Here is a 23,818-nt window from a genome sequence, read left to right on the forward strand (position 1 = left end):
GAGAGGCGGAACGTCTTGTAAGACAACCTCAATCAATCCCCTGAGGGTACAATGACCTGGATGAATGAGAATAATCACAGGCATATTATATGACCTTTAAACTAATTAGGTTGAACAGTATGTTTACATGCAGCCTATTCCACTGTGTGTTTTATTGAAAAACACAGCATGTACTCTAATTGTTGTTTTATGAATGTACTAACTGCAAAAATATTTTTTTGAAGATTTAGCAAGTATTTGATCAAGTGTGTAGAACTGATTAATTAGTTGTGTTTTTTTTGTGAATTAACCAATTCAATCAAAGCAAAATTAGATTACAGTGTTTCCTTGTTTATGGCGGGGGAAAGGTTCCAAAAATAGCCCACATTAAGTGAAATCCGCAAAGTAGCCAACTTTATTTGTTTACAATTATCGTATATGTTTTAAGACTGGAAAACCCCTCACAATGCATTTGATACACTTTTCTCAGACAGGCATTACCATTTTGTCACACTTGTCTCTTGTTTAAACACTCGCAAAGTTCAAATTTTGTTAGAATTTTAATAATCAATGAACTCGGTTGAGAAATTATTAAAATTATTACTCATGCGTATTTCACTCTGACCGTGCCTCATCCTGGCGCCGTTCGGCTGTAGCGTTTTTGTATCCTTTTTAAAACCTATCCTCGTCCTACTCCTTGAACCGGAGAGCCATTTAGTTGGTTCAGCTTCTTGTTCTTCTTCTTCTATTGTTTACTGGCCGTTAGCAAGCAGCTCACGCAGTTTGCAGTTTGCAGTTTGCAGTTTGCTAGCCACGGCATGAGGGAGATTGATTGACAATGGTCTACAGCCAATCAAGACGCAGACCACAATGGGCTGGTTCTCCCTTAGCCAATAAGGACTGTTGTGGCTCTATATTTGTCTGCTATATTGTCTTCTCTGGGTTCTTAATTGCTCTCGTACAGGCATGTAAACTCACTGAGAGGTGGAGCTGTACACGTCTTCAACATGAGTATACAACACGTTCTATTGGTAACAGTAGTAAATACAACAACATACATACATACATACATACGTGCATCCAGAGCACTGATGGATCGATCTAATACACAACTAGGGTGCAGAACACAATGCATGTTCACATGCTGTTAAAAAAATATCAAAAATTACACTTAAAAACCCCACAAAACACAGAATCCGCGACAGGTGAACCGCGATGTAGCAAGGGAACACTACTTGGCTGCAACCGGCAGAGGCGCTGTTGATTCACTTGCAACCAGTTTGCCGTTACGGTTGGTAATCGGGTGATTTTTATGGCTAACACGCATAGTCAGAAGTCCGAAGTGGAACCATTTGGAGCAGAAGCATGGCTTTGGGCTCTTTTGAAAGCTGACAAGCTGATTTTTTTCTCCAAACAATAACTGTGTAAGTGCTACTGACACTGACAAGTAGGAGTTTGAATACACTGAAAAAAGAAGGATTTTTGGGGTTTTTTTTAGAAACACAAGCCTTCAAAATAACTAGTTTGGAAGAATGGACTGGAAACAGTGTGGGGCCATATTGAGCCCACCCATCAACAAGCGCATCGGTGTTTTCACAATGTCATTGGCTATTCAATGTGTCAGTCATCATTAAAAGTCGATGTAACCGGTCCAAGCTATGTACGTTAGAAGAGGGGCTGGTACTTTTTTACACACATAACTTTATTGACACTATTGGGCTCATTGACACTAATGGCTAATACAACCATGCTAACCAAATTTACAAGCAAGAATATGCAGAAAATATGTGTCTCTAAAGAAAACCATGAATGTCTGCAGCAGTGGTCAGTTTGTCTTTATTGGAGGTCAGGCTTAATGTGGACTGTTTACATTAACTGGACCATTACCAACATAACAGGACCATTTTTGTCCGACCTTTATCTGCTATTGGAATACATACAGTATATATTCATGATTCAGCATTCGCAGCCCCACAAATTTGTGGATTTTTGGTTCAATTTTTTTTTTTATATTACATTTTTTTCTCTTGGAAATAGTTTTTTTCCACAAAAAACACTTCTCATGGTAGTCACTTATAAATGCGTACAATACCAATGTTAGAAAGCCCACGATTGTTACATGTTTATCTCTTTTTCAATCATTATGTTTTTGTGTCAAGTGTTGAGATTTTTCACTTTGTTCAGCAGACTTTGAATGCACCATAGATGTGTGCTGTCAGTGAGAGACGCAATGGTTTGTTTGGCTACAAAAACACTCGCTTCGGCAGTCAATCCGGATATCTATTTGTCACATTTAAAAATTTCACATTTTTCCCCAAAACTCCCATTTTTCAAGAAAACAAATTAACTCAAGGATATTCTTTTGATATGAATTACTCAAGTATATCACCATTTTTCAACCAATTCTAACAATTCCAACATCAAATCGTTCGGCACAATCCAGACATTAAGGCTACCTATAACATCTAACATACATCATACATGTTGTCTTTCATGATGTCATAGTCTTGAATACTCTTATACGTCACATATAATTTGTATTTTTTTCTTCCTTTTATTATTACTTTTTTTTTGCTTATTTGATTTTTTCCACCACCTCAATAGGCTTGGACATTCACACCCAATGTCTTCAGAGACTGCTATCATCTAGTTATCATAATCATTTATAATTATTAGCAGTAAGGAACTGAACACACACTGTATCATCTTGACTACAAGGAATTAAAAAGACACAACTCAACAAAGTCGTGATGTGCCATACCACAAACTGCCACAAAATCCTGGCTTCGGCATGGACGGCAACGGGTTAAAGAAACAAAAGATAGCATCAGTTTTGAGAAGTTGAGGTTGAGGTTAACTGCTGCCAGCAACATTCCTATGCTCAATTCTCCTAACCTGTTAAAAATTATATTTAAATAGTCTACAGTAGATTTATTAATTGATCATCCACTTTTCCCATCCATTTCTATCAAGGAAATGGAATCAAATGCCCATCTTTAGTGGAGATGGTCTATAACACAGGAGTGTACAACTCACCCTGCCAGGCTGCTGTTTGCTGAGCTTTCCGCGATCTGGGAGCTTGTGATCCACTTGGTTTCACCGATGACTGTCCTGGCATGAGGCAGGCGGCCCACGTCTTTCACCGTCATCATCAGGTGTTGTGACGACTTGAGGACTCTGACAGCTTCATCGTGCGGGATGTTCAAGAAGCTCCGGCCGTTTACTTCCAGGATTTGATCTCCAACCTGTGGGTGTTGCACGGAACAGAGAGGAGTGGTGGAGGGGCAAGACTGCAAGGGGGGCGGGCAGGCAGGCAGACGTGCATGGGTATATTACAGATGGAGGGAGTAGAGGTAATTGAAATAATTAGGTTATTGTACTATTGTTTCGTCCAAGGTGAACAGTATTACCTGCCTACTATTGGAAAGCAGTTTAAGGTGCAATAAAATGTTCCTATTACCTTTGTATGAAAGGGTAGAATCTAGAGACAACGGCAACAGCATCAGGAAAGCATGCAACTTAAGGAAGCAGGGGGAAATTCACGCAACAACCCCAAAATCTACATCTAGTTAAATGGAGCACCTCAGGAAGCCAAAGTAAGGAACTGAACACACACTGTATCATCTTGACTACAAGGAATTAAAAAGACACAACTCAACAAAGTCGTGATGTGCCATACCACAAATTCCTTTACAACCTGATACTGTGTAAAATTCAGGCTGATATTGGCAATACCAATCTGATACCAATACTTTGCGCATATACACCTCATGTCGCCGGTAAATTTTTAAAAAGCAGTTCATTTCAAATCATAGCATAGCTTATAGCATAAAGAATACAGGAGTAATGCATTTATTCATTTTAAACTCTGAAGGATATCAAGGTATCAGAATAGTTTACAACATAACCAAGCTAATTTACAACAACAGAAAAATACAGAGGACAAAAATCATATAAAAGTGTAATTTACAGTTCACACATTGACGTCGTTTCAACACACTGCGACTGACTGACTGACTGAGCATCACTATCACAAAGATTTTAGGCAGCTGAAATAACTCCACAATAATATAGATTATGCCAAATTCAACAATAATAAGATGATTATCACTATTAAACCATTGCAATTGCATTACAATTCCAGTCTGGCCTTCTTATTCTTCTTGCTAATGAGTGGTTTGCATCGTCTGGTGTAGCCATTGAACTTGTATTCATCAGGTCTTCTAGTATAGTAATACTTTTACTCCTGCCTTCTGCAGGTTGTTGCTGAGGTCTCAGGGCAGGGGTCTCAAAGTCAATTTCACTGGGGGCCAGTGGAGGTAGAGGCTGGGTGAGGCTGGGCCGCATCAAGTATTGGGATTCGGGCTGGGAATCTCAGGGTACCTCACGATACCATACAATTCACAATACATCCATGTGATAACACCGCTGTTAGTTCAGTGTTGGTGTTTACTTGCCCCTGTAAGCATGTAAGTAACACTGAGCTTGCCCGGATGTTGCGGGCTGCAGTTACACTACTCTTTGATGTCCAGTCGCGGGCCGTAAGATACGATTTGGTGGGCCGCAAATGGCCCGCGAGTTTGAGACCCCTGTTTTAGGGTCTTACAGTTCTCACAATGTTTCTGTCATCAAGTACTGATGTTTTCCTTGGTCTACCTGTTGGACAACTGTTACTTAGTACGCTTTTGTACAATTCTGCAATGGTTCTGACTGATTTTCCCTCTTCTCTTATATTGACAATTGCGCTTTGGTTTTCATGTTGTTTCCACCTCTAAACGCAGGCAAACATCTGTACTATCCAATCGGAAACTGAGCATAGACATTCAGTGCTATTTATTGATTGAATAAGTGATGTAATAGGACACACCCGGGTGACAACACACACCTGTCAGTCACATGTTCCAGTACATTTAATCACATGAAAAATGGGTGGGTTCAAACAAAAGGTGCTGTCTTCTAAACTGTGCAGCCGATCCTGACGTAAATACCTGGAAATAAAATCTAAAATGTTGTTCTCTTAATATGAAACTCAAAAGTTTTCAATCTATAGCAAAAAAAGGCTAATAAAGGCTAATAAAGACTTACTTACTTACTTCTGGAGGGAACTGTATATACAGACATTCATTACTAATTAACCCTGCACAGGGCTTATAATGTCATATTTTAACGCCTGTTTGCTTCTTGATATTTTTCTCAGCACTCCCTTTTATTATCTTCTGGATCTATTTATGATCTTCTTTCTATTATCACTTTTCAGAAAGAGAACAAAATATAAGCAAGTGAAATGAGCAACCGTCGGTTAAATTAATTGAAAAAGATAACAGTCAATTGGCCTTTATCTGGAACTCCATGCAAGATATCGCTTTGTGGGGGAAGGCTGACTCTGCAGAAAGTATTGGACTATCCCAGATACACAAGGAGTTTTTTAATGATCTCACGGGAGCTGGGAGCACAGTCACCAAGAAAAGCATTAGTAACACACTTTGCTGTAATAGATTGAGACCTGATGGTGCCGGCAAGGTCCCTCTGCTTGAGAAGACACATGTACAGAACCTCCTGGTTTCAACCAGAGCACTGAAGATGGGTCATGGATGGGTCTACCAGCACGTCGATGACCCAAAACATACAGCCAAGACAACAAAGGAGTGGTTCAAACAGAAGCATGTTAATATCCGGGAGGGGACTAGACAGGCTCTAGACCTTGTATCCCATAGAAAATCTGTTGTGTGAGGTCCAACAACAAGTTGCCAAGCGGTAGCCTGAAAATCTTCAGTAGTTGGTGAGTATCTGTAAAGAGGAGTGGACCAAAATCTCTCCTGAGAAGTGTTCAAAGTCTTTTTGTTAAAAATTATGTACTGTTCCGATTTTTGTAAAGAGATTACTTTCAAAATCAGTAGAGGATGAAATAATTACTTTCCCGCAGATTTACCTTTTGAAGTTGACAATATAAAATGGACTCTCCTCTGCATAAAAAGAACCAGTGTCTAATACCAAGACATAAATTGCACTTTCGACATACACTAGTCCCTCAGCATTTCGTGCTTTGAATTTTGCGTCTTCACACTATCACGGTTTTTCCAAAATATATTAATAAATCATGCTTTTTATTGGTTGAATACGGCCTATTATTAGTCAAAAATATGCATGTATAAGTAAATATTACATACTTCCTGCCTAATTTTAAATATTTAAGCATAAAAATGTCTACATTAACAAAATACAAATATAAGACATTCAGGGAACACATTCAAAGACGATACAAATATTGTACACAACAGGCACAATATTCTCTAACACGGGCTACTGTTGCCACTGTAACCCACACCAAGCTAAAACTCAACTCTGAACCCCGGACATCATGTTCTGTCTGCCCCTCCACTCAGCTCCCCTAGCACTAGAACACATTTACAGCAACACACACGACAAGTCTTATTTATGTCTTAAATGGCTTATTTTCTCATATTATGTCTACTATATTGGGTAACACAAGTGGGTATAGGTGACTAAAGGGGTGTTATTTCATGTCCAGAGGGCTCCAATAATGTTAAAAATCAGATTTAGAAGGCAATAAACAGGTTTTCTTTGCTCCAAATCCAAAATTATTCCATTTATAAATCAGGAATTCTATTTTGTGGACATGCACTTATCACAGTTGAGTCTGTTACCAATTAACCACAATAAATGAGGGATTGCTGTATTCTGAAACTCAAACGCTTCTATTGTTTTTTGATTTTCCAGTATCCTGAGGTGACCTGCACCGTGGCGTAATCGCACAATATATCGCACAAACAGCTATATCAGCATCTTACAGCACAACTGAAGACCATTATCCGCATTCGGTTTCTGCAGAGGCACCAGCTGTGATAATTCAAGGTAGGGTCATTTGATTATAAATGCAAAAGGGACACAAACTGGTATTTACAGATGCAATCAATCAATCAAGAAACACTAACAAGTGACATTGCAGTGAGGACACACACTGCTGGCACAGCACACAGTCGCCATCCCAGCTGTCAGGTGGAACTAAAGCCTCAGGGATGAGAGACAGATTCAAAAACACGATTACAGGCTGCTTGTTCCAGATCTGTGTGACAAAAAGCCACTAAAAAGAGACAATAACACGCTTTCTACCCACATACACACTTAGTATTGTGTTAGAAGACACTGGAGCAAATGTGTAGTGTGTGATCTTCATATTCCTAACATTGGTCGCACACATGGAAGAAAAGACAAGGGCATTCTCAATTTCTTTTAGGTTGACTAAGAAAGATATTAAACAATCATTTGCTATAATTATACATAGTTTATGAATGCTAATGCAACAGAGACACAAACGCAAATCCATTTGTGGTGAGAAGTGAATACAACCGTTTCACGGCTTCACTCTAAGACAGTTTATCAAAATAAGTAAATCAGTAAATTATTGTTGTTTCGTGGTTGACAATGGCATATTATTAGTTTAAAAAAAGCGATTCTTGGCTTAAATGAAGCGCTTTCAAGAATAAAAATGGCTAAATAATGAAAATACAAATACAAGGCAGTCAGAAGACGTATTCAAAGACGTTATATGTTGTAATGTTGGACAATTGCTACCGCAGGAAGTACACTCACCAGAAAACTCTCACAATGCTAATATGTTATGTCTTATTGATGTCTTAGTTTCAGTTATTATGCTTTACTACATTGTGTAATACAATAGTAAAGGTGACTATAGGGGTGTTATTTCATGTCTACAGGGCTGTAATAATGGTAAAAAACGTATTTAGAAGGCCATAAACAGCTTTTGTAGGCAACTATGAAAAAATTCCATTTATTAATATTAAATCCTACTTTGCTGAAATGTAGTTATTGCGGTCGGGTCTGGACGCAATTAACCACGATAAACGAGGGACGACGGTATACGTCAGTGACGATTGGACACCACATGATTTTTAGATATCAGTACCTAATTAATTTAACGTTTTATTGACGTGGCCCCATAACTACAACCTAGCTTCTTACTTTGCGGCTGATGTGTGGAAGCAAAACAGGAAGGTGTTCAAAGAGCTTCCCACGCTCATTAACGTGCACACAAAAGGTAGGTTGTTATTGGATTTCTGAAGTTCCTGTACTTCATCAATATTATGTCTGTAGCAGAAATTGTGTGTGTATTTTGTAAGTAGCACATCATGACCTCCACTGCAAACCATTTTACAGGATGCAATTACACTTCATATTAGAGCCACTCAATAAAACCATGATATTCTGTCCGGGTTTTGTGTTTTTTTTTTGTTTTTTTTTCCCAGGATTGAATCCAGGATTGAATCATCAATCAAAAAAAGTTATCCAAGATTCATTTTATCATCACTACACCTCAATAATGTAACAATTACAACCATGGATAGATAAATACATAGAATAGACCATCCTTGTAAAGATCTCTGCAGGTATGGAGAGTGTGTCATATGATTTTGACCTCGTGTAGATTATAACAATCAACTTGTTGTAATCTTGTTGATTTCTTTCTTGACCATTGTGGCAAAATCATCTGTTCAGATCAAGATATCTGTGACAAAAACTGTAAGAAAGAACTAAAAATAGACACACTTACTGCGTGCCTTGATATCCATTGATTAAGTGTGCTGTACTCAACGTGCCACTTCTATTGCTTTGCCTTGCCTCACTCTCCTTATTATTCCGTCCTCCATTCCCCCCCCCCCCCCCCCCCCCCCCCCGTCATTATGCTTCTATTTGAGAGGAGATGGGCCCTGCTCTGAGTCACAGGCATTTCATTTTCTGTGGTCAATCTCTGCACCAGATGCTGTAGAGCCGTCATATTCAATGCAATCCAACAAAAGCCACCGAATGCCAACGATCCAGGAGACAATCGTGGTACTGTTAGATAATAACACATTCTATACACAGGACAGGCTAGAACTCCTGGCAGCAGCGTGCAATGACTCAAATGTCACACATTGTTGTGTTCAAACATTCTGTTATGAACCCTGTTCATCTGGCAGGAAAGAATTCATATGAAGAACGGGGCAATCAAGGTGCTACTATTTTTTTTCCTGCTTTTCTTTTGGCTCATACAACATCTAAGTCTTGTATCTAAAAGTATACATGTGAATATTGCAGAAGTGAAAATTTAATTTCCCTCATTATCAATTATAGATGTGTATAAACAAAATGATACATGTGGTCTTCTAGTTAAGAACGAGTTCCGTTCCTAGACTGCGATGTAAGTCAAGTTATAGTGTAAAGTAAAGTATACCTAAACTAGATGATACAGTTTCAGTAGAAATTGCGTGTGAATGCTGAAGCTGAACTGAAATGTGGAATATTGATATCCTAGAAACGTATTGAAATCTATTCATTGACTGAGGTTTGAGCCTGCAGCCATCAGGTTGGGAGACCACTACGCTACAACCTGAGCCACGTCACCATGCACAGCATATGCAGAATGCTAAATGTAATGTTAAATATAGAATGATGTTCCACCAATATTGGCGAGACATTACATCTGTCCATTCATTTTCAATGGGATTAAGTACAGTCGTCCCTCGTTTGGTGCCAGTGAATTTCCATCAAGTAGGATTCAATATTCCATCCATACATTTTCTATACCGCTTCTCCTCATTAGGGACGCGGGGACATGCTGGAGCCTATCCCAGCTGACTTCAGGCAAGAAGCAGGGTACACCCTGGACTGGTGGCCAGCCAATCGCAGGGCACATATAGACAAACAACCATTCACACTCACATTCATACCTATGGACAATTTAGAGTCTCCAATTAACCTAACATGCATGTTTTTGGAATGTGGTTAATGAATGAAATGTTTTCATAGTCAGAGCATAGAAAACCTGTTTATGACTTTCTAAATATGATTTTTACCAACATTAGCGCCCTGTAGACATGAAATAACACCCTTATAGTCACCTTATTTGTTTGAACCACATTGCGCAATGTGTTTGAAGGTTTCAAAACCCTTCACCATATACACTTTCCTCAGACAGACAATAACATTTTCTCACATTTCTCTCTTGCTTAAGTACTGTCAAAAAAGTTCAAACGTTCGTTTGAATTTTCATGATTAACTTTAATGTCCAACACAATAAATTATTCAGTCACTCCTGTATATTTCACTCCAGTGGCCGTGTCTTTTCGTCCCGGCGCCGCTCTGCTGTAGATTAGCAATTTTGTATCCTTGTTAAAACATATTGCTCCAGACGAACTGAAGATTCATTTACAAGCTAGCAAGCAAGCAAGCAAGCTAACGATGACACAGGAGACATAGCAGGACAGCACGAAGGAGATAGATTGAAAATAGTCCACAGCCAATCAGGACGCAGACAGACGAGAGAGGGAAGAGATAGACACTCAACTTCCCACAATGCAATTCGTCTTAAAGGGCCAGGCTCAGCCTGTAATAGCGTTCATATGCTGTAAAAAAAAAAAAAAAAAAAAAAAGAAGAAGCAGTAATCCACAAAACAGAGAATGCCCGAAAGAGCAAGGGAACACTGTACTTGTTTTTTTTTTTCATTTATACACTCGTATTGGTACTTGTTCATATATTTTTTTCGGTATTATATGTGTTAAGTTGCTGTGTGATGAGTTTAGTGTTCTTTGTAAGATGACACAGTGACTCAGACTGTTATATTGAGTAATGACTTCCTGCAATTTCCAATGGGTTGACAAGCTCACCGTAAGTTTTTTTCATTGCTCATGTTTGGCTCCTGCCGCATAAAGAGCTGCCCGCCCCTCACAGACTCGAGCGCGCAACAATATGCCATTTTATGATGTGAAAATGTGCGGCTTATAGTACGCTGCGGCTTATATGTGTAAAAATCTTTTTTGTCCTCTAAATTTAGGGGGTGTGCTGGAATTTAGAATAAATACAACAATTTTAATAAACAGTGATGAAAACAGAATAACTCCTTACTTTTATTCCAACGAGTACCACCTCTAACAACAGTATCTCCTGTAAACCAAAAGCAGGCCAAGTACTGACACACAAAAATAATGCAAACTAAAGTAGGAGTAGTATTGGAAATAAAAACATAAAAATACATCAAAAAGATTTTATGCCTTCTGTACTCAAGTTGAACCTACATGAGGCTACAGCACAGTTTATTCATACTCTTGTGCTTTCCTTCGGACGGAGATATTTTATTCAGTGCAAGACTGTAAAATCAATATTTTAAACTTTTGGGACCTTCGAACAAATTGGAGCTGTCTTGGTTAGATATTTATAAGACAACTACAGTCATGGATGAAATTTTGATTTCGGAGGTGGGGGGCTTGTAGCGGGAAGCCACGGCGGGTGCAAACAGACGCGCACACACAGGCACATACAGCGGCAAAAACTCTGTTATTTAAAGAGTATCTGTAAATAGGAGTGGCTCAAAATCCTTATTTATAATAACTTCATACATTTTTGTGTGTGTGTGTGTGTGTGTGTGTTTATTTGACACTCATTTATTTATGGCGGCCCGCTATGACTCAATTTGGACCCCCACAGATAGCTTTTATGCTTTTTTTTTTTTTTAGGGCTACTTGTTTGCGCTTGCTCATAAACACATTATACGGGACTGTCAGTGTAGCTTGTCGTTACAACTCTGTACAGTAGATGGCATCGTAACACTGCTTCTTAGCACACCTCATATGCACATAACACAACTTGGTTGCGCATTACTACGCATCTGTTCATCAATATAGTGATATATTACAGGTACGATGATGTTTACATTACCTTGTAAATCAGCTAATCCCCCATGCGCGTTAAAGGCGCACATCAACACCCATGAAACCAACACCCGTAAACAACATGGTGAAATAAGATTTAAAAACACAAGATAATGTCGCACAAGACACAAACCAAAGCGCTCATCTTTTCACAAACACCCTGTTAGGCCAGTTATGCAAATTTGACGATGATGTCATTACCCCCTCCCCAGCCTCAATTAATTGCTTACAAGTTTTACCTGTTTGCATGACATTTGAGGATGTTAAAAAAAGCATGACACATTAAATCTGTAGAAAGGCTCCTTCGCAACTTCCTTAAAGACTACACTCTGTCATACATCATTAAAGGATGAATGGTTTTATTTTTGTTTCATACACTGTAGTTTTACCATATAGCAGTTAACTTCTTTTTACGCAAGAGTGGCCAAGTGCTTGCAACTAATGTAATTTGCCTATCTGACTCTTGTAAATGCTACTAGTTCATATTTAATGTTATTATTACTTCTAATAAAATTCCGTTTTGGCAATTGTAAATGGCAGTGGCTCATGATGCAGGATTTAAGAGAAGACGTGTGTTATAAATTGCAGCAATAACTTTAGAATTGTTCTGAATAACTTGCAAATAAGTGCTATTACTTCATTACAGTAGCGGGAGAAAGTACAGGATGAATGACGTCTTTGTAGTTTACCACAAAAAACAATTCTATTCAAGTTTTAAGTTTTAGCTGTAAAATAATATAAGAACTAATCAATTTTTACTATTTAAAAGAGCACAAAATGACTTTTTTTCCCCACATTTACAGCTACCACGGTATGTATTTTTTTTTAAAGAAAAATTAGATAAATAATAACCAAAATATATTATTACTAATTAAAAAAAACAATTTAAAATAAAAAAAAAATCACCATGTCCCCATACTACTTCATTCATGCCAATGCACTATGTGACTGTATTAATGCACACAGGATGAGTCTGAGTCCACCAGTAACTGTGTGAAAGGATTTTATCACTGTTTCCGTCCTCTGCTCACTGCCTTTCAAATCCTGTATGAAAGGAAATGATCAACTTAATTTCTAAGATGATTTAAATGCAAATTGAAATAATTCATTGAAGGTGTTTCATGACCAATGATATTGTTTCTTTTCACTCTAATTACCTCCCCCTCAAGGCTATTATAATGTCTTCCTGCAGTCCTTGCCTTTATTGGTTTTTATGGGATGACTGTGTGATCACTCATTCTTTTTTCATGTGAAGCTGCTGTAATTGTGTCAGAAAATGCATGAATCCTGACACTCAATAGTCAATAATCTATCAGGTCAAGTTAGGTTAGAGAGCATGTGCCGGAGCAGAGACATAACTGTTTTCTGGAATGCATGTCATGCGGCAATACAGTAATCCCTCCTTACCTCGCGGTTCAAATTTCACGGCTTCTGTCTATCACGTTTAAAAAAAATATATATATTCATGAATAAATCATGCTGTTTCGTGGCTGAATACGGCTTATTAGTCCAAACATAAGCATATTTAAGCAACTTTTTTGCCTAAATTAAGCATTTTCAAGCATGAAAGTAGTTAAATTAAGTAAAATACAAATATAAGGCATTCAGAAGACACATTCTAAAGTGAGAAACACAAGTACCAGATTTGATCGCCGGAACAACAGGCTTTTATTGCAGGTTTAAAATGATCTCACAACAGGCACAATAATACCTGTCACAAGCTACTGTTGCGGCTGTAACCCACACCACGCTACAACTCAACTCTAAACCCCTGACGTCAGTCCCTGTCCGCCGCCCTGTAGACATGAAATATCACCCCTATAGTCACCTTTACACTCCTATTATTCTTTGTTTGTACCACATTGCGCAGGCTACAGGATCACTGCAGGGACGGAGAGACGGACGCCGCTAGCATAGCAAGCTACCGAGCTAACTAGTTAGCCGCTCCAATTTTCTTATTCTAAACTTTCAAACGAAATGAGGAAAAATGATAAAATAAGAAGCCAAAAACTTGCCACTTCCACACGGAATAACTTATTTTTTTCGTTCTATCATGTCGGAGATGCCATGGCTGAATGGTAATGTAATCTAACGTCACGTCTCATCAATGTAACATTACTGACGCCCAGTGACAAGAATACTACTTACGACTTGTCTTGCAACATTTTTTGGATAATAATAGGGCATAGTTAACCGCGAAATAGTGAACATTTCTCAATTAATTAATTTTTGAAAAAACACAATAGAGTGAGGCAGCGATGTTCGAACCGAGATGTAGCGAGGGACGACTGTATTCCATTTACAAATAACAACTCTTACTTCCCGGAAATTCACTTATCATGGTCAGGTCTGGAGCCAATTATCTCCGATAAACAAGAGATTACTGTAGTGTAAAGAGAGGATCACTTGTGCATGAAGAAAGAGGGTCTCAATTACCCATGACCATGCAGAAGACACAATAGGTGCAATTTATAGATGTGTGGGTGGCTGAAAAAAGTACATACAGGGCCAGGATGATTAATAACCAGTATGTCTTTGTAAAAAGTCGAGGTAATACAAATAAAATGGAAATAACATAATATAATAAAACTTTCTATACTGCCTTAAACCACGTTGAATTGTACCTAGCTCAGTTTAAAACTACGTTATTCTGTCAACCAAGCTATAAACTCATTCTCTGTAGTCTTCAATCTCATCCAGACATTTTTCTTTTCACTTTGCTCCCGTGCCTCTTTGCTTTGGTTGAGGCTGCAGAACAGGTGATTAGATATCGACTTGCATGCGTAGTGTACAGTATGTCCAGTACCATAAACGTTTGTCATCTTAATATGGCAGGACTTTTAATGGAGCTCGCAGATGGACGGCTGATTGTTGCAGAGGGACAGACCCTTCGGAATGGACTAATCACGAAAATCGAGGTTCCACTGTGTATAAAGGGTATATAATATCTCCATAGAATTTTTAATTTTTTTTATATGACACCATCTGACCCTCACAGTGTATGCCGGAAAAAAATCTGGCCCTCGGACAAATATAATTGAGGACCCCTGGTTTAGAATATATTGACCTACATTTGGTTTTAATGTACAAAATGCTGATGAATAAATTAACCGAAAAGTCACAAAATTCTTCAGTGTTCTTAAACAATTTCAAATTAAAGTATCAGTGTCTGCCCTGCATTTACTTGGTATCGAACCGATACCAATATGTGCAGTATCATCCACCCCTACACTATAGATGGAACAGCTTAACAGCTTGTGACTTTATGCCATAGACATTAATATTCTGGTCCATAACACCAACCAACTGTGTTTCCTTCTTCTTATCTCATGTTTTATGCTGCAGTTTGCTACAATGACTGTCCTGCGTTGTTTCAGATTCCTCATATGTTTCATATTTAGGGCTCACACAACATTTAATATCACAACACGTGAATAAAGCACATTCTATCACAGCTTCAAGCCACAAGGGTTAGTCAATCCTTATTAAACAAGGTGTCGTAATTGGACAGCTCTTGTCATTGTATGTCTTATTTGTATATTTTTGTGAAACAGATCCAACCACTAAAGTGTGTGTATTTGAAAGCTTGATTGAGTGAGACAAAATTAGTTTTGAAAAACAATTTATTGCAAACAAGCATTAAAGTCAACTACTGCTCAACAGCTGGTCAAAAGTTTAAGACCACAGCCATTAAAAGCCAAAATCTTGGCAAAAATGTGGATTCACTGTCATTTTCTGTCTGGTATTCACACTCTCATGATCTGTTGGTGGCAAAGGCAAAAAAGCTTTCTCTCTTTGAATGCGGTCAGATTGGTGAGCTGCATAAGCAAGGCCTCTCGCAGTGCGGCATTGCTGCTGAGGTTGGACGCAGAAGATGCTAAGGATTATGGAACAAAAAGTCAACTGGTAGGCCCAAAAAAATGTCACCGGACCTGAGCCGGAGGATCTGATTGGCTGTCTGTCAGACACGGGACCATCCTCGGCCCAAATGAAGGTTGTTACTGGTGCCGAGTGCAGTCCAAAAACCAACATGCAGCATCTGCGAAAGAAGGGTTTAAGAAGAAAAAATGTTTTCAAAGGTCTCGTCTCCATCAACGCCAAAAAACTGTCTGTTTGGAATTTGCACCAGAGCACCAAACATGGGACATTGAAAGGTGGAAGAAAGTTTTATTCTCTGATGAGAAAAAATGTAACCTTGATGAAAAATGGAGCTTCAGGTTGTGCAGGGGCGCCAAACGGCAGATGGCTACGATGTTGCAGAGGGGTTTTTCGAGCTATGGTCTTAAACTTTTGATCAGCTGATGAACAGCCTATTTCACTTTTAATGGTTGTTTGCAATAAATTTTTTATTTAAATTGTTTTTTTTGTCTCACTCCCATTTGGTCTCTACTTAGAATCTCTTTAAGATCCAACAGTGTACAGTAAATTGTAAATTTTTGCTATTTTTCAACTGCTCTTAAAATTTTTATCGGGAGTGTATAAGCCTGACATACTGATGAGGCTTGCTTTTACATGCATACTCGGACATTGTAATTTAATCTCATCAGCTCGCACTGATTTGTGTGGAAAGTCAGGCCATGCATACATATCAGACTACCCACAATGAATTAAGTCTCAGGAGGCTTTCAAAGAAAATGCAGGCGCAGCATAACAAGTGTCGTAGCATGATGACAGAGCCACACAAATAGTCTTTTTCAACTTGTGGTGAAAAAGCAGACTTCAAACTGTCTACAAGTCTTTAAATGGTGCAACCCAGTCGAGCAAAAACAGATATATAATCATAATGTTCAACATGGTGATTCGTTATTTGTAAGCGTTAGGTTTTTGGGCGATTTTAGGCCCAATGTGTTAATACACTAGCTGTTGATTGGTTTCACATGCAACCACAATGAATGAATTTTTGCGATATAGGATTCAATGTTAATAAATGGACTATTTTCATAGGTAGAGTATAGAATACCTATTTGTGATTTTCTAAATGCGGTTTTTAACATTATTAGAGCCCTGTCGTCATGAAATAACACCTGTATAGTCACCTTTACACTCCTATTATTCATTGTTTACACTACATTGCGCAACTCTTATGCTACAGGGACTCGCTAGCTAGCAACCTAGCAAGCAAGCAAGCTAACCAGTTCGCCTCAAATATTTCTTCTAAACTTAAGAAGCCAAAACTTACCACTTCCACACTGAATGGGAGGAGAACAATTTTTCACTATCATGTCGGACATGCCATGGCTAACTTCATGACTTCATGCAGTGTTAATGTAATGTAATGTAAGGTAACGCATCAATGTGTCATTACTGCCGCCAGTGACAGGAATACTACATATCACTTGTATTCAATGTATTGAATGATAGAACATAGTCTAGCGCGAAACAGCGATCATTTATTCATTAATTTCTGAAAAAACGCAATATAGCAAGAGAGCGATAATCAAACCACGAGGGGCCACTGTAATTTCATTGACAAAATATTTCACTGTGTGTGTGTAGTATATCTATAGAATACAAGAAATTCACTTTTGGAATTGAACTACTGAAGTGACTCCCTTTCAAAAAGATTCAAATTTATTGAGATTAGCTAGTATTTCCCTCAATTGGTTTGTTTTTTACTTGGTAGTACACATGAAATTGCCAAAGCTTTGTAAACAGGCTTTGTCTTTACGTTATGACAATAATTTTAATACATTTATAGAACTACTGATACTATGTCAACAATACAAGAAAAATAGTGCGTAGTTGAGTCTTGGTATTCGACCAGGACTGAATAGTCAGTAAATGACCTTGTTATTTGGCTCTTTTTGGCACCTTGTGTTTTGTGTTGTCTCAGCAGGATTGCTTTATCATCAGACAGGATGAAAATGACCACAGTGCAAATGAGAAATCCTTGGCCAGAATCCACGCACAAGATCACAGCTCGCTTTATTGACTTAGTAATCCACCATGTGTTCACTGTGTTTATATTTGGGGTTTGGGAAAAAGGAGAGTCATGCTCAAGAATAAAAAGTTTAATTCAGAAAATACGATTTCACTGTTCTCGAGCTGGTTGTTTTGTCAACAAGCTAAAAATGGTGGGCACCAACCAACTAGGTGGGCGGCTATTTTGTAGACTCAGGCTATGTCCACACAAACACAAATATTTTCAAAAATGCACTTTTAGATATTGTTACACTTTTAGATTCGGTCTAATAGCTCAGTGCATTGCCAGTCGAATAACTTCTCATAGAGGCCTTCACAACACACACACTCAACCTCCATGACACACACACACACACACACACACACACACACACGCATAGCTCAATCAGAATTGCAACACTTATGACTGATTGAAAAATACTGGGAGAAGAGGCAGACACACAACAGAGGCATTGTTGTCACTCACACAAGCTTAACTTTCACTTGTACACAAACTTAACTTTCACTTTCTAGAGGGGTGCGGCAACTGCTTTATAGACTCTGTGTACTTTCATTCTGGGCTCTTCGTCAAACTTCCGTGTTGATGCTACAGTCCAGCACTGTAACCAAATTTATTACTCTTATTTTTAATACTATTTGTACATCTTGATCATTGGCATCTTCTTCAGTAGCTACACGGTCCCAAGAACCAGGAAGAAAGGCTTAAGAGAAGCAAAAGGCATTAAAAGGATATTTCCCCCACTTCGGTGCTGAAAGACAGAGAAACACATTCGCCTAAAAAAGTTAACTCGGCTGACTACGTAACGTATCTGTTCATCAATATACTGATCCATTAGATAAGGATACATTAGGTGTACAATGACGTGTCAATTATCTTTAAAATCAGTGTTCACTTGCACAGAGCCCAGGAAACAACAATCATGTTTTGTTTTTATCGCCGGAGTGTGTTGTAAGGCGTCTACTGCTACACAAAATGAAACCAACACCCGCAAGACAATAACTTTGTATTCTGTTGTTAAATAAAGTTTAAAAACATGAGATAATGTTGTGCATTTATTAAGACACAAAACAAAAAGCTCAGTTTTACCCATTCAAGCCAGAGTTTTTGAAAATCTCCACTCTAGCCAGAATTTTTAAGGACAAACACTTAACGTTTGGATGTCACCAATAGGCCAAAACGCATAAAAAGTATGTGTTTTTCAAATATTCACATTTGTGGGTATGTACATATCCTAGAAAAAACCTGTAGTACTCTGTCTTACTGTCTAACTTGCATTTTATGAATTACAATTTGTCATTGTTAGAAATGGCACCGAGAAGACAAATCATTTGTCACCATGTATTAGAATGTTTAGACAGCAAGAGAAACTTAACTTAATTGCCCAAGGGCACACCCAGATTATTCAACTGGCTTCTTACGTGCAAAATATTTTATCACCGTAAAATGGAAGCCCACTCCAGTCTTTTGGATTTGACCCAGACATCCAATACCAAATAAAACATGATGGAGATGGTAATGCGGTGGCGATTAAGCCACTTCTGAAGGTGCCACGGACACAAAAAGTTTATATTGCACGATGTCTCAAGGACGGCAGGAGAACACACAATGTGGCTTGTTTAAAAGAGTGGAAACTCCTTGGGTTTCCTATTAGCTATCTGCAGCTACTTTTTAATGTGACCTCACACCTCAAGGAAACACAGTGGTGCAGGTGGTAGCCCTGCTGCCTCGAGGAAGAAAGTTTGTTTTTGATGGGATGCAAATTCAAGTCTGTTTGGGCCTCTGTATAATTTTGTATTCTTCTTCCTTGAAGTCTATAAATTGTCACACTTGATCCTTTGTAGGTAATGCAAAGATGGGGATATGCAAACTCCACACTGAGACGTAATTCTATTGAGCTGCCGTGCACTGTGGATTGCAAAAGAACATGTCGCAGGCTATCATTTCTATAACAATTTGTTCCAATTTCCATATTTCTTTCTTTCTGGAGCTGGGTACCAACCACTGACACAAAGTCAAGTCTTTAGGGACTGAGCCACTGCTACGACACACATTCTGTATGTAGTATTTTTACTGTTACATAAAGGGAAACATGACAACCAAGCATCCTACATTGTTTTTTTCTAAGGAATTTCATGTTGTCACTGCTTAAGTAAGAAAATGCATACAAACAGTAGACCTGAAGTCAACATCCCTGGGATTGGCTGGCTCATGTCGACATAAGCGACATAACCTAAACGAGCCATATGCTGCACATTTACTTGTGACTTCCACCAGACACATAAGGAGAATGGGCAATAACGAAGGATTTTCCCACATATGATAGTTTGTTAAAACGGTTTTCCTCCATTTGAGCAACACATAAATGGGTGTATTTTGTTAATTGGGGAAAGGAAGATGAAAGAAGTCTACCATGAAAAACACTGGATTGTTGGTCCTATGCCAAAGTTTCTAAAGTACAGTAACTGGCAGTTCCTTTCAGTTTCTCTCTGTTTTTATCGATTTTGACATAATGAATAATAATAAACTTAACGACACACATTAAAATAAACGGATCTGTTCTTCACAGAAATGACCCCTTTGGGTCTCAAATTGTATATCGACAAAAGAAGTTGACCATGCACCATATGTTGCTGGCTCAAGCAGGCACTTGGACCGGAATTTGAAGAGTCGCTCGACTTGCGCAAACGGGCTGGACTTAAACAGGTTCCACTGTGCATGAAAATTCTTTCCACTCTACTTGGGGAATAGCATCATCATTAATTGGTCATTGAATTGATTATGTAGAATCAGGTGGATTTTTAAAATTTCATAGGTCCGGTAAATATCGGAGCAATATGAAGAATTATCACGTCAAAACATCAAGCTTCACACGTCAAACCTTATCACCACCTGAAACACCAGCGTTGCTACAACGCCTGGGGATTGTTCATATCGCCGCAGTGTTTAAAAAGTGCAAAAAAATATGCCAGAGACAACCCCAGGGCTAAAACAATTTGTGATTTCATCATGGAAATGATGGCGTTAGAGGACCAGCCCTGTTCCATTGTTAGAGATATCAACTTTTGTCGGTTAGCAAACCCCTTGGAGCCACAGGTTGTACTTCTGAGCTGCCGCTATTTTTAAATGGTTGTTAATAGTAGTGATGTCATGATATTTGTTTAGAACAAATCTACAAGTACAGTACAGTTTGTCAGATCCAATTATCTTTGAGTCGTTCTTACCTCCAGGTGTGCACAAACCACAGTTAAATCTAAATTGAAAAAATAATAGATGTAAAAAGTTCTCAGTTATTCTCAGTTATCGATTTTGAAAGATACGTTATCGGTAAAACGCCTTCATTCTTTTGTTAGAAAAAGGAACAGACAATGACAAGTGATACCTTGAGTCCTCCACACTCAGCTGCTGAGCCGGGATCCACTCCAGTGATGTAAATACCCAAAGTGTATTCTGCTCCACCCCGGATCATAAGGCCCAGGGACCGGCCATCATCCAGAACCAGGTTGACCTGTCAATGACAGAGAGATTGCTAAAGAAGGCACAAGCGTGACGTGAAATGGTCTACAAGCGGTTTCTTATTTCTAAGAGGAATATTCAGGTGACTTCTTTCCATTTTCTCGCATTTTATAAGAATCGGTATTGGCAATTTCAGTCTGATTGCGGGTATATGTAATAACGGGTTGTGCATTTGGTATCTGCGCCTTCAACCAACTTCATTCACTTCTTAATACCACCACTATCAGGTCACTGGTATTACAAAGACAGAGAGAGAGAGGCATTTTTCGTATTGGGGATGAATATTTATTTTACTCAGAGACAAAACTCACAAAACACTTTATCTCTTATCTTCAAATGCATCGTCGCCAATATGCCCGGCTTACATTTCTGCTAGTAGCTTGGTACATTATGTAACTTCCACCACTGATCAGTGGTGGAAGCCGTTTGTAAATCTGGGAATCAGCCAAATGTAACAAGCGGCGGATAACTCCAAACCTCTACACTACAACATCATCTGGAGCTGTTCACAATCAATATTTATCTACAAACATCAACAATTTCAATAAAATACATCAAACCTAGCAGAGATGCTGATTTTGTATGTATAGACAAAATCCATCCTCTACAGTTTTGCTCTGATGGCTAGAATGGCAAAATTGCTGACGTTATTGTGGGCCAGCTAGCTGGCCTTGTGAGGCAAAGCTGAAATGTGAGCGGTTAAAGAAACAGCCTAGAAAAAAAAAATCTAACGTACACATACGCTAGAAAACAAAGATAATTAATGATGACTATTAAGAATAAGTTAATACAATTTCATGTCACAAATACTACAGTTTACACCAGCGCTCCTGTTAGTGTTGAGGCCAGCAGAGAAGGCTTTGCTGATGACTGCACACCACTGTGTAATATAGCATCAAACAGCATCCTTTTTAAAACGGATGCCAAATTTGATTTAACACATGGATAGAGACTGATGGCTTAGTTTAGCCTAACAATATTTGGTGACTGTCAAAATAATTTACAGTGTGATTCTGGCCAGGCTACATGTAAATATATTTCCATCTGTTTTGTCCCAAAGCATTTTTACATTGCTTGGTGTCGCCCCAATACAGCCCCTGTTGCATCCTATTTACTCCAATCTAATTGGCAGAAAGCCAACAACCTTTGCCAAGTTGGAAAATGGAGGAAATTATGTTCTTTGTCGCATTTATCCAGGCTATGGAGAATGGCATAGATTATTCGAGTCATCCTCCTCCTCCTTTTGGCAGCAAATAGCAGCTCTTACGTGATCCCTGGCATCAGTTGTTATTCTGGAATTACTGTGATATGTGCTGCCGCTCTGAAGAGTCCCAAAAGTCAAATGTCCTTTTACAAAAACAGGGAGGAGCATCTTAATCTGAGACCGTAATCATGAAGCATCTGTGACAAAAAACATGAGAAGCTTTCCTGACTTATTCTATGTGCTACAAACTCAATCGAGGGTTATACCAATTTTCAAATCAGGCACAGCAGACCAGGCATGTCATTACAGAAAAATCCCTATTTTGCCGGTGCTGTCAAAAACATTGTAGCAAACCAGATTAAACCAGTTAACCAGCAAACTGAGACTGCAAATTTTATATTGAACCACTTAAATTAGAAATGGACAAAGGCCAATTAGTTGGACCAGTCTTTTTACATTTCAAAAAAGCCTTTGATTTGCTAAATCATGACATTGTTATTGATTTGGTTTGGTTTTATTTGAACATGCATGAAGGTTACAATGGAATGCATCTCATGAATCATCCTTTCACAGTTCCACATGTCCAAAAGGAGTAGGAAAAAGCAAAGCTTATTTAATCCTACCTCCCATCCACTCCACATCTTGACCAGTACATATTATTCACTTCCTGCATTCCATGTCATATTTTTATATAATAATCAGTGTAATGATCAAGACTCTTCTGCCTTGTATTTAGCAAACATCAACTGCTTGTATTGTTTTTTGAATTTGCTCATCTCGGTACATTGTTTGAGTTCCTTACTCAATCCATTCCACAGTTTAATTCCACATACTGAAATGCTGTGGGTTTTCAGCATTGTTCTCGCATATAAATGTTTTAAATGTAATTTTCCCTTAAGACCATATTTGTCCTCTGATAGAGAAATACTGTATGACGTTTTTATTCACAAACTATCCATGCTGAATTTTGACAAAAGAGCACTACAGTGGTTCAAAACATACAGTAATCCCTCATTTATCGCCGTTAACTGGTTTCAGACCCGACCGTGATGAGTGAATTTCCGCAAAGTGAGATTCCTTATATTATAAATATTTTCGTAGTTAAAACATAGAAAACCAGTTTAAGACCTTCCAAATATGTTTTTTAACCCCCCTACACACATATGAAATAACACCCCATAGTCACCTTTCCACTCACAATACCCAGTATAGTAGACACAATAAGAGCAAATAAGTCACTTAAGACATAAATAATACTTGTGTTCGTGTTTGTTAGGATAAATGCCTTGCCTACGCATCCTGAAAGAATAGATGAGCAGAAAGTGACGGCCACAAAAGTAGTGAGTTTTTATTTTTAATATTATTATTTATTGGGGATTATTGTGTCTGTTGTGAGATAATTCAAACATGCAATAAAAGCCTGTTGTTCCGGCGATCAAGTCTGGAGCTTGTGCGTCTCACCCAACATTACA

General features: G+C 38.4%; 1 protein-coding gene across 5 annotated transcripts in view; it reads right to left on the reverse strand.

Annotated features, from left to right (window-relative positions):
- The window catches only part of whrna (whirlin a), a 180,763-nt gene that overhangs the window by 81,186 nt on the left and 75,759 nt on the right, over positions 1-23,818 (reverse strand). For 4 of the 5 annotated variants that reach the window (XR_008566603.1, XM_054757992.1, XM_054757990.1 and 1 more), the window contains exons 3-4: positions 21,009-21,134; positions 3,016-3,269 (exon numbers count right to left, since the gene is read on the reverse strand). Coding sequence is in view for 4 of the 5 variants with exons in the window: in XM_054757992.1 (XP_054613967.1) it covers positions 3,016-3,269; positions 21,009-21,134 (380 nt within the window). In the remaining variant the exon portion in view is untranslated. The remainder of the gene's footprint in view (positions 1-3,015; positions 3,270-21,008; positions 21,135-23,818) is intronic. The other variant, XM_054757991.1, reaches the window with a different exon arrangement.

The sequence above is a fragment of the Dunckerocampus dactyliophorus genome, chromosome 17, assembly GCF_027744805.1.
Source record: "Dunckerocampus dactyliophorus isolate RoL2022-P2 chromosome 17, RoL_Ddac_1.1, whole genome shotgun sequence".
Classification (NCBI taxonomy): Eukaryota; Metazoa; Chordata; class Actinopteri; order Syngnathiformes; family Syngnathidae; genus Dunckerocampus; species Dunckerocampus dactyliophorus.